Here is a 19049-nt window from a genome sequence, read left to right on the forward strand (position 1 = left end):
CGCACAATCTGCGCAGGGGGAGGGGGGCTCCTGCCGCACAATCTGCGCAGGGGGAGGGGGGCTCCTGCCGCACAATCTGCGCAGGGGGGGGGGGGGCTCCTGCCGCACAATCTGCGCAGGGGGAGGGGGGCTCCTGCCGCACAATCTGCGCAGGGGGGCTCCTGCCGCACAATCTGCGCAGGGGGGCCCCTGCCGCACAATCTGCGCAGGGGGGCTCCTGCCGCACAATCTGCGCAGGGGGGCTCCTGCCGCACAATCTGCGCAGGGGGGCTCCTGCCGCACAATCTGCGCAGGGGGGCTCCTGCCGCACAATCTGCGCAGGGGGGCTCCTGCCGCACAATCTGCGCAGGGGGAGGGGGGCTCCTGCGCAGATTGTGCGCTTTACTGGAACAATATTTTTATCTCCAGAACACGAGCCGATGAGGGGGTCGCCATCTTGGGGGGCGGCGTGTCCCCTCCTCCATAGCACTGGGTTGGGGTGTGAGGAGCGGAAGGCTTGTGCTGTCAGTATTACAGCGAGTCGCAGGGAAGATCGCTGATGGGAGAAAGGAATTCATACATCACATGTTATCAGGCCTGGCACAGCGCTCTCGGGGGAGGGGCAGGCCTGCAGGGCCAATGTGTTCCTTCACTCCGATCCAGAGCCTGCGGAGGAGCGTGTGGAGTCTCGTGTCCCCGAGAGCAACACAAAATATGGAGGCACCGCCGCCAACAGAGGAAGAAAGTACCGAACAAATATGGAGGCACCGCCGCCAACAGAGGGTGCCGCCAACAGAGGAAGAACGTACCAAACAAAATATGGAGGCACTGCCGCCAACAGAGGTATATTGGAGGACCATGTCTATATGGGGTAGTTTAGGCTAGGGGCTCAGAGGACCATGTCTATATGGGGTAGTTTAGGCTAGGGGCTTGGAGGACCATGTCTATCTGGATTAATTTAGGTTAGGGGCTTGGAGGACCATGTCTATATGGGGTAGTTTAGGTTAGGGGCTTGGAGGACCATGTCTATATGGGGTAGTTTAGGTTAGGGGCTTGGAGGACCATGTCTATATGGGGTAGTTTAGGTTAGGGGCTTGGAGGACCATGTCTATATGGGGTAGTTTAGGTTAGGGGCTTGGAGGACCATGTCTATATGGGGTAGTTTAGGTTAGGGGCTCGGAGGGCCACGTCTATATGGGGTAGTTTAGGTTAGGGGCTCGGAGGACCATGTCTATATGGGGTAGTTTAGGTTAGGGGCTTGGAGGACCATGTCTATATGGGGTAGTTTAGGCTAGGGGCTCGGAGGACCATGTCTATATGGGGTAGTTTAGGCTAGGGGCTCGGAGGACCATGTCTATATGGGGTAGTTTAGGCTAGGGGCTCGGAGGACCATGTCTATATGGGGTAGTTTAGGCTAGGGGCTCGGAGGACCATGTCTATATGGGGTAGTTTAGGCTAGGGGCTCAGAGGACCATGTCTATATGGGGTAGTTTAGGCTAGGGGCTCGGAGGACCATGTCTATATGGGGTAGTTTAGGCTAGGGGCTCGGAGGACCATGTCTATATGGGGTAGTTTAGGCTAGGGGCTCGGAGGACCATGTCTATATGGGGTAGTTTAGGCTAGGGGCTCAGAGGACCATGTCTATATGGGGTAGTTTAGGTTAGGGGCTTGGAGGACCATGTCTATCTGGATTAGTCTAGGTTAGGGGCTCGGAGGGCCATGTCTATCTGGATTAGTCTAGTTTAGGGGCTTGGAGGGCCATGTCCTCCAATGAAAGTTTGTTGGACTTGGGCTTACAGTTGGAGGCCCGATGGGAACATTTTCTAGCCACAGGAGTAGGTGGTCTACCCATGATAGTGTCGGCCCCTCCTCCAGCATTTACTCCATTCCTTCTCCAGAGCAGGCTGAACCCGTACAGAGCCCCCCCCCCCCCATAGACTTAAATACCTGCACTAGAGATGCAAGGAGTACAGCCCAACTAAAGTCTGGGGGGCTGCCTGAGTTAGATTAGGTTAGAGAAGGGGTTTCCAAACTGCGGCCCTGGGGCCAGATGTGGCCCTTTGCTTGCTTTTATCCAGACCCTTGCAGCACGATTCCATCCACTGACCTCAACAATGGGGCATTATTCATCCAACTGAAACCATCAAAAGGGCACAATTCTTTCCAATGGACACCAACGTTGGGGCACTAGTCACCACTGACATATTGTTTACTCCTGCTAGATACCTGGACATTTTCTACTCCCAATGGCCATGGTCCGGCCCCCCCAAAGTCTGAAGGACAATAAACTGGCCCTTCATTTAAAAAGTTTGGAGACCCCTGGGTTGGAGGCTTGAGATGCATGGCTATCTAGCTTAGATTAGGAGGACCAAGTCCATCTGGATTAGATTACCTTCGGAGCTTGGAGAACCATGGCTATCTGGGTTTGTTTAAGCGTGGGGCTTGGAGGACCATGTCTATATGGGGTAGTTTAGGTTAGGGGCTTGGAGGACCATGTCTATATGGGGTAGTTTAGGTTAGGGGCTTGGAGGACCATGTCTATATGGGGTAGTTTAGGTTAGGGGCTTGGAGGACCATGTCTATATGGGGTAGTTTAGGTTAGGGGCTCGGAGGGCCACGTCTATATGGGGTAGTTTAGGTTAGGGGCTTGGAGGACCATGTCTATATGGGGTAGTTTAGGTTAGGGGCTCGGAGGGCCATGTCTAGTTTAGGGGCTTGGAGGGCCATGTCTAGTTTAGGGGCTTGGAGGGCCATGTCTAGTTTAGGGGCTTGGAGGGCCATGTCCTCCAATGAATGAATGAATGAATGAATGAAAAATTTATAGAGCGCAACACATGCGAACTGAATCGCTTCTGGGCGCTAGTTGTTTGTGACTCATGACCTCAAAAGAGCAGAGTTTTGATCCGTCTTCTGAAAATCAGGTGGTTTTCCTCCAACCGAATGCTGGTTGGTAAAGCGTTCCATAGTCTAGGACCCTGGAAAGCAAACCTTCTTTCTCCTTTGGATTTGTATTTAGTTTTTGGTACCCTGACCAGATTTTGGTCGGTGGATCACAGAACGCGATTCGAATTGTGAGGTTCTATCTTGTCGCAAAGATATTGCGGAGCCTTCCCATGGATGCACTTATGTGTAAGGCAGAGTGCTTTAAATGCAATTCTGTCTTTTACTGGCAACCAGTGAAGGGTTCTCAGCGAAGGTGAGATTGATTCCCATTTTTTTTTCCCAGTCACCAGTCTGGCGGCCGTATTCTGTACGACTTGCAGACGGGAGATTTGGTACTTTGGGAGTCCGAGGTACAGTGCGTTGGCATAGTCCAGTCTGGAGTTTATGATTGTTCCCACCACGACCGCTACGTCTTCTTTGGGGATAAATGGAATAAGTCTGCGTAGTAGGCGCAACAGATAGTGCGCTCCGCTGACTACTGACCCTATTTGTGCGTCCATTGTCATGAAGGTGTCAAAGATGACCCCGAGACTTTTGACTTTGGAGCTAGGGTTGATGATTTGCCCCAGAATGGGCGGTGGAGTCCAAGTTGTTACCACTTGACTCTTTCGGCTGGCCTGAAACACAAGGAGTTCTGTTTTAGAACTGTTGAGTTTAAGATGGCTGTTGGTCATCCAGTTGTCAATCAAAGCAAGACATTTCTCTAAACTTGGATGATGATTCTTTTTGTTGCCGATGCGCAAGTACAGTTGCGTATCGTCTGCATAAGAGTGATAGAGTAGTTCTTGGCTGCTGATAATGTCAAAGAGAGGGCGAAGATAGATGTTGAAAAGCACCGGTGACAGGGGGCATCCTTGGGGGACTCCACATGACACCGTGCGCCTTTCAGACGTGAAAGAACCCAATTTAACTGTTTGTGATCGGTTTTCAAGAAAGGAAGAAAACCATGGTAAATCACCTTCTGCAACTCCTGCTACCGAAGCTAGTCGCATCAGTAACAGTTTGTGATCTACCGTGTCAAAGGCTGCGCTTAGGTCCAGCAGAATTAGGAGACAAGATTCTCCTTCGTCTGCGGCCTCGAGGGCATCGTCCCATATTTTAAGTAAGGCCGTTTCTGTCCCGTGTCCAGGACGGAAGCCTGATTGTAATGGATCCAGTAGGTTATGGGTATCTAGATGCTGTTGCAGCTGTTGTACCACTATTTTCTCCATTATCTTAGAGAGAACGTTTAGGCCTGTTATGGGGCGGCGGTGAATTGGGTCCTTGGGATCCAGATTCGGTTTTTTCAGGATGGGCTGGATTATGCCCTCTTTCAGCATGGATGGCACTATGCCTTCCTTAAAAGACTGATTTATAAGCTGTGTGATGGGTGGTGCCAGAATGTCGGCACAATCCTTCAACAGTTTAGTAGGGATGATATCATTGGGCGATGTGCTGTTCCGCAAGGCACCGATGATATTTTTTGTGGTATCGCTGGAAATAGGCTCCAGAGTGAATTTTGTAGAGTGCAGAAAGTTTCTGCGGGAATTTTGTGGCTGATTGACAGCCGGATTGAGGTGGGTATTGTTTTGCAGAATACTTTCCCGGATTCTTTCAATTTTGCTAATGAAGAAATCTGATAGTTCATTACAGAACTCTTGGGTGTCTGAGTTGGGGACTTCAAGACATCCCGGATTCATGGTCTGGGTGACCATTTTGAATAGTTCGCGGGGGCGATTTAGGGAACTGTTAATCGCCATAGAAAAATGATGTTTCTTGGCTTTGAAAATTTCTTTGTGATATCGTGTTGTTATTGCTCTGTAGAAGATAAGATTATCCTCTGCAGGGTTTCTTTTCCAGGCGGCTTCCGCCCTCCTGCGCTCTTGCTTCAGAAGCGACAGCTGGTTGTTAAACCAGCCAGACTTTTTCCTGCGGCTGCCGAATTTGCGTTTCGGTGCTACTAAGTCGGCTGAGTGTAGCAAGGCTGCGTTTATGGCGTCCAGTGTATCAGCGGCTGTTTGCTGAGGCTGGATTGTTTTGATTTTGTTTCTCAAGGTAGATTTGAAGAGTTCCGAGCGGAGCTTCTTCTGAGACCTAGCCCAGTGTATTGTCACCGGTTTGGGTGCTTTTGACACTGGGGGGATTTTGGAGATTGTGAACTTGATTGCATGGTGGTCTGTCCATGGCAATGGTTCATTTTCTAAAATGCTTATTTCCAGATTTTGTCTGAAAATTAGGTCAAGTGTGTGACCAATGAAAGTTCGTTGGACTTGGGCTTACAGCTGGAGGCCCGATGGGAACTTTTCTAGCCACAGGAGTAGGTGGTCTACCCATGGAAGTGCAAACCTTCTTTTTCTGGGAGAGGAGAGTACTCTGTACTTATCAAGGGACCGGACAGATATTATAACTCAAAAAAGAGACGACATTTTTCCTCCAAGCTGATGAGGAACTATAAGTGCCAGCATGTCCCAACGGTCTCAGCCTGTCGCAACGACACTTCCTGAGCAGATGTGATCTGTAATCAGCACAATGCGGCCAGATAGATATAAACGATATAAAAAAAATATATAGAACCTACAAATATTCATTCCTAAATTACAAAGTGCTGAGTTGGCATCTTTCAGGTGTATTTAGCAGACGGAGGAGGCGGTGAGGATGCGATCGGCGCACAATGCGGAACGTCATGTACAGAGTCAGGTGCAGGACTTCAAAAGAAAAAACCTTCAGACGTTTCCAGAAATAGGAATTTAATGCATGACTAAAATCCCGGAAAATGCAGAGGTCAGCCCTAATGTTACTGGAGGGATCATTTGCAACTATGACTAACCTACAGCCCCACCCCCCCCCCCCATAGACCATGAGTAATGCCCGGGGGGGGGGGGGTAATACAGCAATCTGCCCACCCTACACCCCACAAAGAATAAAAGGCACTCTGCCTACAATATAACCCCGGGACTATGAGCGATGCCGATCATACAGCACTCTGCCTACAATATAACCCCGGGACTATGAGCGATGCCGATCATACAGCACTCTGCCTACAATATAACCCCGGGACTATGAGCGATGCCGATCATACAGCACTCTGCCTACAATATAACCCCGGGACTATGAGTGATGCCGATCATACAGCACTCTGCCTACAATATAACCCCGGGACTATGAGCGATGCCGATCATACAGCACTCTGCCTACAATATAACCCCGGGACTATGAGTGATGCCGATCATACAGCACTCTGCCTACAATATAACCCCGGGACTATGAGTGATGCCGATCATACAGCACTCTGCCTACAATATAACCCCGGGACTATGAGCGATGCCGATCATACAGCACTCTGCCTACAATATAATCCTGGGACTATGAGCGATGCCGATCATACAGCACTCTGCCTACAATATAACCCCGGGACTATGAGCGATGCCGATCATACAGCACTCTGCCTACAATATAACCCCGGGACTATGAGCGATGCCGATCATACAGCACTCTGCCTACAATATAACCCCGGGACTATGAGTGATGCCGATCATACAGCACTCTGCCTACAATATAACCCCGGGACTATGAGCGATGCCGATCATACAGCACTCTGCCTACAATATAACCCGGGACTATGAGCGATGCCGATCATACAGCACTCTGCCTACAATATAACCCCGGGACTATGAGCGATGCCGATCATACAGCACTCTGCCTACAATATAACCCCGGGACTATGAGCGATGCCGATCATACAGCACTCTGCCTACAATATAACCCCGGGACTATGAGCGATGCCGATCATACAGCACTCTGCCTACAATATAACCCCGGGACTATGAGCGATGCCGATCATACAACACTCTGCCTACAATATAACCCAGGACTATGAGTGATGCCGATCATACAGCACTCTTCCTACAATATAACCCCGGGACTATGAGCGATTCCGATCATACAGCACTCTTCCTACAATATAACCCCGGGACTATGAGCGATGCCGATCATACAGCACTCTTCCTACAATATAACCCCGGGACTATGAGCGATTCCGATCATACAGCACTCTTCCTACAATATAACCCCGGGACTATGAGCGATGCCGATCATACAGCACTCTGCCTACAATATAAACCCGGGACTATGAGCAATGCCGGAGACCGATCATACAGCACTCTGCCTACAATATAAACCCGGGACTATGAGCGATGCCGATCATACAGCACTCTGCCTACAATATAATCCTGGGACTATGAGCGATGCCGATCATACAGCACTCTGCCTACAATATAATCCTGGGACTATGAGCGATGCCGATCATACAGCACTCTGCCTACAATATAACCCCGGGACTATGAGCGATGCCGATCATACAGCACTCTGCCTACAATATAACCCCGGGACTATGAGCGATGCCGATACTGGTATCGGTATCGGGACTACCCTTGTAAAAAGTAAAAAATATAGAATTTTTTTCAAAATTGTCGCTCTATTTTTGTTTATAGCGCAAAAAATTGAAACCGCAGAGGTGATCAAATACCACCAAAAGAAAGCTCTATTTGTGGGGGGAAAAAGGACCCCAATTTTGTTTGGGAGCCACGTCGCACGACTGCGCAATTGTCTGTTAAAGCGACGCAGCGCCGAATCGCAAAAAGGGGCCCGGTCCTTTACCTGCGTAATGGTCCGGGGCTGAAGTGGTTAAGGCTTAAGAAACACCCCGGTAGGGAAGCGGTTGAAGGCCGGCGAGTCTTGAAGTGTCATTTTAGGTGAAATGAGGAAGTGAACAGATGAAGTTCACACATTATATACACACACACACATATATTATCTTTATATATATCGATCAGGATCGCCTCATATCATTATATATTGGGAGTCAAGCTGTAAAAAAAAAAAGTCCACGATCGATGATCGGGAAGTCAGCCGTCCGCTCCCCATTACACAACCTTTATACTGACAATCATTTTCCGTGTGAAAACGTGACACAAAGCAATGATTGAAAAGCGCTCGTTGTACACACAGCGGGGGAAGTCATAAACTGTGGTGGGGAAGATACGGAACGCGTGACTGGAAACACGATCGACTCTCCCCAGGGAAGAGAATACAGATTAGGAGCCTCCAGAGAGAAAAGACACCGAGGACATCCAGTTCTGATCGCCCCCCCACGTGAGGACATCCAGTTCTGATCGCCCCCCCACGTGAGGACATCCAGTTCTGATCGCCCCCCCCCCCCACGTGAGGACATCCAGTTCTGATGATCGGCACCAAGGACATCCAGTTCTGATCGCAAACAATCCCCCCCCCCCCCCCAAGTGTATCCAGTTCTGATCTTTTACAATTAGAACTGTGCAAACAACTAGTAAACCAAACACTTCCCATTCCTGATATGTGGCCCCTCCCCCCCATGTACTGGTATGACGGAGTCTCCCCCCCCCCCCCCATGTACTGGTATGACGGAGTCTCCCCCCCCCCCCATGTACTGGTATGACGGAGTCTCCCCCCCCCCCCCATGTACTGGTATGACGGAGTCTCCCCCCCCCCCTATGTACTGGTATGACGGAGTCTCCCCCCCCCCCTATGTACTGGCATGTTTAAAGTAGAACTATAGGCAAAACTCTTTCTCCAGTCGCCTTTCAGGACAACCTTGGAGAGAGCGCAGCTCCGCCTCTTCATTAGGAAACACATGCTAATCTTTAAAAGCCCTCCTCTTCCACCATGGCCTCAGTTATTGTGTTTCCTCCACCATGGTGGAAGCGCATGCTTGTGGACCAGGGGTGCTGCGCTCTTTCCAAGGTTGGAGGGGTAAGCCTTACCTTATCGGTATCTGTTTGGTGTGCAGTGGCCATCCCAGGCTCCCCTAAGGGTGGGGGGGGTCCTCCGGAGTCTCCAGCCTCTCCCTGCTCAGTGGAGTGAAGGCTCTACAGGAAACGGCGCTGAGTGCCCAGGGGTCCGCTGTTTCTGGCTCAGGTGGCCGGGCGGCACACTACCGCGTTGGCGGTGTTTGTTTTTGAAACGCCGCATGACGGTCCCGGGTCCTGGCGGGCGGGTGACGTCATGCACAGCGGCGTAGTTTCCTGTAGAGGCGTGGCGACGCGTGGTCCACGTCGCCTAGCAACGCAGAGGTCAGGGGACAGGCCTAAGAGCGGCGTCTTCCGGTTCCGGCCGTCTTTGATGACGCGCGGACCCGGGAAAGATTTAAAATCCCGGCTGTGTTTCTCTCGGCGATGGAAGGAGAACCAACAGCCATGGCGGAGACAGGCGCCTCAGACGCTGCTCAGGTCCAGGTAGGGGGGGTACAGCGGTGCCTCTATCCTTACTATTGGGCTTATGTGTTTTTTTTGTTATTTGTCCTCCTTTAGGGAGCCTGTACTGCAGGGTCAGAGGTAACTTCTCTCGGTCCCTGACAGTTTGCACTGGGTGGTGTTTGGTTAACTGCGGATCTTTTTCTATCACATCTTCCTTTTAAAGTGGTGGCGGTTTTTTCCTTGTTTGTAAAAAACCTATTGTTTCTCCAATGGTAAAATACCCTTTTTTGTGTTTTTAGGAGAAACAAAAAACTAAAAAGCCACCAACTCAAAGGAAATGTCCTTCCTGCAGAAACCCTCTTAGAGATTCATGGCAGAAGGCAAGGTGTAAATCCTGTATTAAGGATTTAGTAGAAGAAGAAACATCCCAGCAATATAAAGTGTTATTTTCTTCAGTACAAGAACTTGCAAGTTCTTTGAACTCGGTCAAATCTATGTTGGTTCAGACTCCAGCAGCGCAAGCTGAACCCCAACATTTACCACCCAGCCCAAAAGCTTCCACCTCGAGGTCAGAGGTAGTGGATTCAGGGGATGAAGGGACAAGTACTCTTCGCTCACTCAGGGATTCAGATGAGGAGGAAGAGGAAGGAGAGTACAGAAATTCCAGATACAAAGTCTCTCTAGATGAAGTAGATGATCTTCTTGAAGCAATTTATACTACACTTGATATTCAAGAAGAGGAGGTACAATTATCTCTTCATGACAAAATGTACCAGGGTCTGGATGCCTCCAAACACAAGGTTTTTCCAGTTCACAAAGTAGTATCAGATACTATTAGAAAAGAGTGGAAAGATCCAGAAAGGGGCCCCTTCTTTTCTAAAAGTCTAAGGAAAAGATTTCCCTTTGAAGATAAAGACTCTGAAGCCTGGAATAAAAAGCCAAAAGTAGATGCTGCTTTTTCCCAGGTGTCTCGACGCACGGATCTTGCGTTCGAAGACATGGGGATAGTAAAAGATCCCATGGACAAAAGAGCGGACTCCCTGTTAAAGAAAACTTGGGACTCTACTTCTCTTAGTCTAAAACCTGCAATGGCCTCCACAGTGGTGGCAAGAAACTTGGAGTGTTGGGTGGAAAAGCTGATGAACCATGTAGAAGCTGGTACACCAAGGAAGGATATCTTGGAATCCTTTCCATTGATTTTAAAATCAATCAGGTACATGGCTGATGCGTCAGCTGAATCAATTAAGTTGTCAGCTAGATCTTCTGCCCTGGTGAATTCAGCCAGACGTGCAGTATGGCTGAAAACCTGGACAGGGGACACAGCCTCTAAAATCAAACTCTGCGGGTTACCCTTCTCAGGGGACTTACTGTTTGGGCCTGATCTTGAAAAAATTCTGGATAGAACAGCCGACAAAAAGAAGGCTTTCCCGGCTAAGAAACAACCTGTTAAAAAGAATTTTCGTTCTTTTCCACAAACCTCCAAAAAAGAAGAAAACAAAAAGCGCTGGTTTCCTCAAAGAGGTAGGGGAAGAGGAGGTATCCTCTTTAAGTCACCCCAAGATCAGTCTTCAAAAGACAAGTGACAATCTGACTCCTGTGGGGGGAAGACTGTCTGCTTTCTCTTCTCAGTGAAGCCTTCTGACCAAGAGCCCCTTCGTGAAAAACATAGTTACACAAGGATACAATCTGGAGTTTTCAGAGTGCCCTCCTTGCAGGTTTTATGTGACAGCCCTACCAAGGGATCGGGAAAAAGCTTCCGCAATGATGAACCTTCTAAAGGATCTGATCCAACAGGAAGTTATTGTCCAAGTCCCAAAAGATCAGGAGGGAAGAGGGTTTTACTCCCACATATTTTTAGTAAAAAAGCCTTCAGGCAAATATCGCCTAATTTTGAACTTGAAGATCCTGAACAAAACTATAAGGTACAAGCACTTCCGGATGGACACCATTTATTCCATCACAAAGTTATTAACACCAGAGTGCTTCATGGCCTCTCTGGATCTAAGGGATGCGTATCTACACGTGCCAATAGCACAGGCCTCACAAAAGTTTCTACGCTTGGCAATAAACTTGGGAACTTCAATATGGCACCTCCAATTCAGGGCTCTGCCGTTCGGCCTCTCATCCTCACCAAGGATCTTTACAAAAGTGATGGCGGAAGCCTTGGAGCCTCAAACTGAGGGGGGTCTCAGTTGTTCCTTATCTGGACGACCTCTTATTCTTTGCAGGTTCAAGGGATCAGCTGGTTTCAGATCTCCAGACGTCACAGGCTCATCTCGAGAGCCTGGGGTGGATATTGAATCTAGAAAAATCAAACCTGGACCCCTCACAGGAGATGAGGTTCCTCGGTTACACCATCAATTCAGTTCTACAGAAAGTGTTTCTCCCTCAAGAAAAAGTAGAAAAAGTAGTTTCTGCAGTGAGCCAGATTCAAACGAATCTCTCAGTGTCAGTACGTTCTGCCATGGCAGTCCTAGGTCAACTCACGGCCTCGATTCCTGCCATTCAATGGGCAAGGCTTCATTCCAGACCCCTACAAAGGAACATCCTACAGGAGTGGTCTCACCAGGAGTCACTGGAGAAAACCTTCTCTCTAACATCAAAGGTAAAGCGGTCCCTCTGGTGGTGGAGAGATCCTTCCAATCTCACAAAAGGTCTCTCATGGGTCCTTCCCTCGGACAAACGTCTGACAACAGACGCAAGTTCGTGGGGATGGGGAGCCCACCTGGATGGACAGACCGCACAAGGGTCATGGACCAAAGTGGAGGCAAGGAGATCATCAAATTGGCGAGAGCTAAAAGCCATTTTTATGGGTCTCCTGGCTTTTCAACAGATGCTGAAGGGTTGTCATGTTCAAATCTTGTCGGACAACACTACAGCAGTGGCCTATGTGACCAGACAAGGCGGGACCAGGAGCCAGGGTTTGATGGAACTGGCCAGTTACTGACTTGGGCGGAGAAAAATGTGGCCTCTTTGTCAGCAATCCACCTAAAAGGATCCCAAAATCTGCTGGCAGATCTTCTGAGCAGAAGGAAAGTAATAGAAGCAGAATGGAGTCTAAATCAGGAGATTTTCAACATGATCTCCAAGGAATGGGGACATCCCCAAGTAGACCTTTTTGCCAGTCAGCAAAACACGAAAGTTCAAGACTTCTTTTCTCTCCACAGAGAAGACCAGGCGATGGGCATAGATGCTCTAGCTCATCCCTGGGATTACCATCTGTGCTACGCCTTTCCCCCCTTTCCCTTGATTCCATTGGTCCTAAGGAAATTCAGAGAAGAGAAAACAGACCTAATTCTGATTGCTCCCTTTTGGCCAAAGAGGCCTTGGTTCGCAACCATACTGAACCTAGCCGCAAAACCTCCATGGAAGTTGCCTCCCAAGAAGGACCTTCTAACGCAGGGATCTGTGTGTCACCCAGAAACAGACAGGTTACATCCAAGCGCTTGGTTTCTGAGGAAGACATTTTGAAAAACAAAGGCTTGTCTGACAAGGTTGTAAAAAACTCTTCTGTCCAGTAGGAAGGAGGTAACAAGATCAATTTATCTTAAAGTGTGGAAGAAGTATAACTCATGGTGTTCTTCCAAGACCTTTCAAACTAAAAGTGTGGTCTCAGTACTAGAATTTCTCCATGAAGGAATGGAAAAAGGACTTGCAGCCAGTACCTTAAAGACACAGGTAGCGGCTCTTTCTGTTTACTTAGAAAAAACTCTGTCCAGAGAACCTTTAATTTCCAGGTTTTTTAGGGCACTAGCTCGAAATAGACCAGTGACCCTCAAAAGTTTTCCCAGTTGGGACTTATCGGTTGTACTACAAGGTTTGACAAGAGTTCCGTTCGAACCATTGGAGAATATTTCTTTGAAAAACGTAATCCTCAAAACAGTTTTTTTGGTGGCTATTACGTCAGCAAGACGAATCAGTGAGCTCTAAGCTCTGGCCATCACTGAACCCTTCCTAAGAATTTTTCCAGACCGAGTGATCCTTCAGACGGATCCTTCATTTCTTCCGAAAGTGTCATCAAAATTTCACCGGTCACAGGAAATAGTGTTACCCACTTTTGCTTTAAACCCTTCTAATGCTGGAGAAGAAGCATTCCATACACTAGACGTGAAAAGGTGTCTTTTACAGTTTCTTTCTGTCACCAGAGATTTCAGAAAGTCAAATGCTCTCTTTGTAGCTTTCTCAGGTCCCCGCAAGGGGGAAAAAGCATCCAAAAGTACTTTAGCCAGATGGCTTAAACTTGCTATTACAGAAGCCTATAAAGCCAAAGGAGTCGTGCCTCCCTCAGGTATTGTGGCACACTCAACAAGGTCAACTGCAGTCTCCTGGGCCGAAAGAGCCGGCGCTATACCTGAGCAGATCTGCAAGGCCGCCACTTGGAGCAACTACTCAACGTTCCTAAGGCACTACAGGTTGGATCTATTGTCTGCCGCAGACCAAGCCTTTGGCAGAAAGGTTCTGCAAGCAGTAGTCCCACCCTAGGGTAAGTTACTTGTTTATCCTCTCCAAGGTTGTCCTGAAAGGCGACTGGAGAAAGACTTAGACTTACCGGTGACGGTATTTCTAAGAGCCTTTCAGGACAACCGCTGTATCCCTCCCTAAGTGTTAAAGTAATAAGTTATAAAATCTATCATGGTGTTGTGGTTTTCTGTGCTTTGTCTTCCAGAGGGTCGGACCACAATAACTGAGGCCATGGTGGAAGAGGAGGGCTTTTAAAGATTAGCATGTGTTTCCTAATGAAGAGGCGGAGCTGCGCTCTCTCCAAGGTTGTCCTGAAAGGCTCTTAGAAATACCGTCACTGGTAAGTCTAACTAAGTCTTTTTTTATTATTAATGGGGCAAGGGAGGGTTATAACCCATTTGTGTCCCATTATAGAGATTTCACTTCCAGGAAGTGAGAGGAAATCCCTGAAAATTAAGGGGATTCTTTGGGGAATCCGCCCCCCCCCCCCCCCCCAGGTCAACACAACCAGTGACCCCCATCGGAAGATTTCCCCTCTATTATTATTATTTTTCTGGCGACAACCCAAAATCTGGGGATTTTCATTCAATGAGAATCAAAGAAAACAGAGGGGTGAATCTCTCCAACAGGGGCCACAGACAGCAATAAAAACTGACAGGGGGTCTCATCCCTCCCCCCTCTGTCCAACACACAAAAAAAAAAGAGAAGTTGTGCCTTTGTTTATAACTTTAAGTCACCAACTCATCATATGAGGACATGACAGAAAAACCGTGCAGAAAACATGATCTTTGATTGGTGCCCCGACACCGGTCACATGACTGCTGCTGGAGGCTCTCCTCAAAACACACGCCCCCCACTCCCGTGACCCGCCACACGGCAGACACCCCCGTGACCCGCCACACGGCAGACACCCCCGTGACCCGCCACACGGCAGACACCCCCGTGACCCGCCACACGGCAGACACCCCCGTGACCCGCCACACGGCAGACACCCCCGTGACCCGCCACACGGCAGACACCCCCGTGACCCGCCACACGGCAGACACCCCCGTGACCCGCCACACGGCAGACACCCCCGTGACCCGCCACACGGCAGACACCCCCGTGACCCGCCACACGGCAGACACCCCCGTGACCCGCCACACGGCAGACACCCCCGTGACCCGCCACACGGCAGACACCCCCGTGACCGGCCACACGGCAGACACCCCCGTGACCGGCCACACGGCAGACACCCCCGTGACCGGCCACACGGCAGACACCCCCGTGACCGGCCACACGGCAGAAATCCCCCCCATGGCGAATGATCACCCGATACTCTAGCACCCCCCCTTATTCGGGAGTCAGTGACCGACACCCTCTGTGTATAAAGCGCTGGGGGCCGTCCAGCAATGGGCAGATGTCATCAGGCGGGATGCTGTCAGAATAATTCTCCGCTTACCTTGAACACCTCGGAGAAGAAGCCGGAGCCGATCTTCTCACAGGTGAAATCATCGAGTCGGGTGAGGCAGGAGAAGGCGCTGATCAGCGCTCTGTAGGAGGACGAGGAGTAGGACCTCCCGATCGGCGCGATGACCCCGTCTCCGGCGCTGTCGTCAATCCGGTCCAAGCGAGGGGGGAAGCCGGCGATCGAGTTTCGTTTATTCCGATCCATTCTTCCCTGAGATGTCCGGCTGTGGGGGAGGGGGAGGGGGGGCAAAGACGAGCCGCGCTCACATTTTTGGGGCGGATCAATGTTGGGATTTTCCGGATAGTCTACTGCAAAAAAAGAAGAAAATAAATGTTATACATTGTTTCATTTCTAGATATAGTTATACAATGTTACGCCAACTCCCCTTCCTTGTACCCAACACCCCATGTGCCCGCCCCTCCGCTACACCCCAATGTCATCAGAACTGCCACATAACAGAAGGGAACATAAAGAGGAGGAGGCAAGAGGAAGAGGAGGCAAGAGGAAGAGGAGGAAGAGGCAAGAGGAGGAAGAGGCAAGAGGCAAGAGGAGGAAGAGGCAAGAGGAGGAAGAGGCAAGAGGAGGAAGAGGCAAGAGGCAAGAGGCAAGAGGAGGAAGAGGCAAGAGGAGGAAAGAGGAGGAAAGAGGAGGGAAGAGGAAAGAGGAGGGAAGAGGAAAGAGGAGGGAAGAGGAAAGAGGAGGGAAGAGGAAAGAGGAGGGAAGAGGAAAGAGGAGGGAAGAGGAAAGAGGAGGGAAGAGGAAAGAGGAAAAAGGGAGGGAAGAGGAAAAAGGGAGGGAAGAGGAAAAAGGGAGGGAAGAGGAAAAAGGGAGGGAAGAGGAAGAGGAAAAGGAGGGAAGAGAGGGAGGGAGGAAGAGAGGAAGAGAGGGAGGGAGGGAGGGAGGGAGGAAGAGAGGGAGGGAGGAAGAGAGGGAGGGAGGAAGAGAGGGAGGGAGGGAGGAAGAGAGGGAGGGAGGAAGAGAGGGAGGGAGGAAGAGAGGAAGGGAGGGAGGGAGGGAGGGAGGGAGGGAGGGAGGGAGGGAGGGAGGGAGGAAGGAAGGAAGGAAGGAAGGAAGGAAGGGAGGGAGGGAGGGAGGAAGGAAGGAAGGAAGGAAGGAAGGAAGGAAGAGAGAGAGAGAGAGAGAGAGAGAGAGAGAGAGAGAGAGAGAGAGAGAGAGAGAGAGAAAAAGAGGAAGAGAGGGAGGGAGGAAGAGAGGGAGGGAGGAAGAGAGGGAGGGAGGAAGAGAGGGAGGGAGGAAGAGAGGGAGGGAGGAAGAGAGGGAGGGAGGGAGGGAGGGAGGGAGGGAGGAAGGAAGGAAGGAAGGAAGGAAGGGGGAGAGAGAGAGAGAGAGAGAGAGAGAGAGAGAGAGAGAGAGAGAGAGAGAGAGAGAGAGAGAGAGAGAGAGAGAGAGAGAGAGAGAGAGAGAGAGAGAGAGAGAGAGAGAGAGAGGAGGAGGAGGAGGAGGAGGAGGAGGAGGAGGAGGAGTGAAGATAACCTGCGGGTCCAGGAAGTCATTACTGAACATCACCGGAACATACAAGAAAAAGTCGACGCGTTTCAGGCGCTCAGCACTCCCTTCATCAGGGCTTTAGTTGGCTGAACAAGGATAGTCCCAGGATCACAGGAGGTGGGGCGCCCGACAGAATAGATTATATAAATATGGGACAAATTTGATGGTTTTCAATTCACGTTGCCAACGCATCCAACTAAAGTCCTGATGAAGCGAGTGCCGAGACCTGAAACACAGAATACACAGAACACGGGAGGTGTGAATATGTGGAATACACAGAACACGGGAGGTGTGAATATGTGGAATACACAGAACACTGGAGGTGTGAATATGTGGAATACACAGAACACGGGAGGTGTGAATATGTGGAATACACAGAACACGGGGGGTGTGAATATGTGGAATACACAGAACACGTGAGGTATGAATATGTGGAATACACAGAACACGTGAGGTATGAATATGTGGAATACACAGAACACTGGAGGTGTGAATATGTGGAATACACAGAACACGGGGGGTGTGAATATGTGGAATACACAGAACACTGGAGGTGTGAATATGTGGAATACACAGAACACGGGAGGTGTGAATATGTGGAATACACAGAACACGGGAGGTGTGAATATGTGGAATACACAGAACACGGGAGGTGTGAATATGTGGAATACACAGAACACTGGAGGTGTGAATATGTGGAATACACAGAACACGGGAGGTGTGAATATGTGGAATACACAGAACACGTGAGGTATGAATATGTGGAATACACAGAACACGGGAGGTGTGAATATGTGGAATACACAGAACACGGGGGGTGTGAATATGTGGAATACACAGAACACGGGAGGTGTGAATATGTGGAATACACAGAACACGGGGGGTGTGAATATGTGGAATACACAGAACACTGGAGGTGTGAATATGTGGAATACACAGAACACGGGAGGTGTGAATATGTGGAATACACAGAACACGGGGGGTGTGAATATGTGGAATACACAGAACACGGGAGGTGTGAATATGTGGAATACACAGAACACTGGAGGTGTGAATATGTGGAATACACAGAACACGGGAGGTGTGAATATGTGGAATACACAGAACACGGGGGGTGTGAATATGTGGAATACACAGAACACGTGAGGTATGAATATGTGGAATACACAGAACACGGGAGGTGTGAATATGTGGAATACACAGAACACGGGAGGTGTGAATATGTGGAATACACAGAACACGGGAGGTGTGAATATGTGGAATACACAGAACACGGGAGGTATGAATATGTGGAATACACAGAACACGTGAGGTATGAATATGTGGAATACACAGAACACGTGAGGTATGAATATGTGGAATACACAGAACACGGGAGGTGTGAATATGTAGAATACACAGAACACTGGAGGTGTGAATATGTGGAATACACAGAACACGGGAGGTGTGAATATGTGGAATACACAGAACACGGGAGGTGTGAATATGTGGAATACACAGAACACGGGAGGTGTGAATATGTGGAATACACAGAACACGGGAGGTGTGAATATGTGGAATACACAGAACACGGGAGGTGTGAATATGTGGAATACACAGAACACGGGAGGTGTGAATATGTGGAATACACAGAACACTGGAGGTGTGAATATGTGGAATACACAGAACACGGGAGGTGTGAATATGTGGAATACACAGAACACGTGAGGTATGAATATGTGGAATACACAGAACACGGGAGGTGTGAATATGTGGAATACACAGAACACGGGGGGTGTGAATATGTGGAATACACAGAACACGGGAGGTGTGAATATGTGGAATACACAGAACACGGGAGGTGTGAATATGTGGAATACACAGAACACGGGAGGTGTGAATATGTGGAATACACAGAACACGGGAGGTATGAATATGTGGAATACACAGAACACGTGAGGTATGAATATGTGGAATACACAGAACACGTGAGGTATGAATATGTGGAATACACAGAACACGGGAGGTGTGAATATGTAGAATACACAGAACACTGGAGGTGTGAATATGTGGAATACACAGAACACGGGAGGTGTGAATATGTGGAATACACAGAACACGGGAGGTGTGAATATGTGGAATACACAGAACACGGGAGGTGTGAATATGTGGAATACACAGAACACGGGAGGTGTGAATATGTGGAATACACAGAACACGGGAGGTGTGAATATGTGGAATACACAGAACACGGGTCGTATGTTTGTCAATTTAGATGAGATGAGTCCTTCTCTGACACCCACTGAACTACAAGTCCCAGAACACCTTTCAAGTGTTTATTGCTGTCTGAATCCCAATGAGGAACCCCCCCCCCCCCCGAGACAGGAAGTGAATAAAATCTCTACATTGGGGACACAGAAAGTAAAGTGGAGCAGGGAAGAGTGAGGACCACCACCTATATATATATATATATATATACATATATACACACACACACGGCTGTGTGGTCACTGAGACAG

General features: G+C 49.3%; 1 protein-coding gene across 1 annotated transcript in view; it reads right to left on the reverse strand.

Moving 5' to 3' along the window:
- TESK2 (testis associated actin remodelling kinase 2) overlaps positions 1-15347 on the reverse strand; it is a 101421-nt gene extending 86074 nt beyond the window's left edge. Inside the window, exon 1 of the mRNA XM_040334371.1 lies at positions 15034-15347. Coding sequence (XP_040190305.1) covers positions 15034-15246 — 213 coding nt within the window. The 5' untranslated portion in view covers positions 15247-15347. The remainder of the gene's footprint in view (positions 1-15033) is intronic.
- Between the last annotated feature and the right edge of the window lie 3702 nt (positions 15348-19049).

The sequence above is a fragment of the Rana temporaria genome (assembly GCF_905171775.1).
Source record: "Rana temporaria chromosome 7 unlocalized genomic scaffold, aRanTem1.1 chr7c, whole genome shotgun sequence".
Classification (NCBI taxonomy): domain Eukaryota; kingdom Metazoa; phylum Chordata; class Amphibia; order Anura; family Ranidae; genus Rana; species Rana temporaria.